This window comes from Tupaia chinensis, unplaced genomic scaffold, assembly GCF_000334495.1.
Source record: "Tupaia chinensis unplaced genomic scaffold, TupChi_1.0 Scaffold000258_1, whole genome shotgun sequence".
Classification (NCBI taxonomy): Eukaryota; Metazoa; Chordata; class Mammalia; order Scandentia; family Tupaiidae; genus Tupaia; species Tupaia belangeri.
In genome coordinates this window covers 1,873,381-1,874,064 of record NW_006159738.1, presented here as the reverse complement: position 1 = coordinate 1,874,064, position 684 = coordinate 1,873,381, and the positions used below count along the sequence as shown (strand labels likewise).

Sequence of the window (684 nt, the reverse complement as noted above, 5' to 3'; positions counted from 1 at the left end):
TCTTTCCCTCACTCAGAAAGACGCTTCTCGGACCCACCTATGGTTCTCCTATCGAGCAGGCCCTCGTCCTCCCGGCGAGGACCACCGCGGACCTGCAGAAGCGCTACTTGGTGTTCATTAACCGAGACAAGGTAGCTGCCCGCGCCGTCTGAGAGGGCGCTGCGGTCCAGTTAGGCGTTCGCTTGTTTTGTTTGTCCCTTTTGACTTTTAGGCAGGGTCTCACTGTGTCACGATCTTCCTGCCTCGCCCCCACCCGCACCCCCAGCAGCAGGGCCCCGGCACTGGCCACACGCCCACCACTCTGCTGTGGTCGGAGCCCCAGGGTGCCTCTCCCCACGAGCCCCCCACTGACGGGTTCGATGGTGACGCTGAAAATTACCAGGGAGTTGTGAGGGTGACTCTGGGAGCATTTCCGGGCTCAGTTACCGTATTTTCTTTGCCTCCAGTAGAGACACGGGTCTACTCAAGGATTTTTCCTTTCTCATTTACATGGAAAAATCTGGTGAAGACATGCACTCAGTTACTCTCAGCTGGGCATTAGCAGGTGTGGAGACTGAGGTAGTCACGGGCTGTGAGAATTGCCCCGGAGACCCCGGACCCCTGGCCATGAGGAAAGGAAGGCCTTCTCGCCAGAGCACCTGCTGAAGGCTCGCGGGGGCCTGTGCCCCAGAGGGACCCCAATAA

The 684-nt window shown here is 58.9% G+C and overlaps 1 protein-coding gene across 1 annotated transcript in view; it reads left to right on the top strand.

The window, feature by feature from the left end:
* Window positions 1–684, top strand: part of CFAP251 (cilia and flagella associated protein 251) — a 68,080-nt gene that overhangs the window by 36,773 nt on the left and 30,623 nt on the right. The window contains exon 16 of the mRNA XM_006149287.3: window positions 17–131. Within this exon, the coding sequence (XP_006149349.1) occupies window positions 17–131 (115 nt within the window). The remainder of the gene's footprint in view (window positions 1–16; window positions 132–684) is intronic.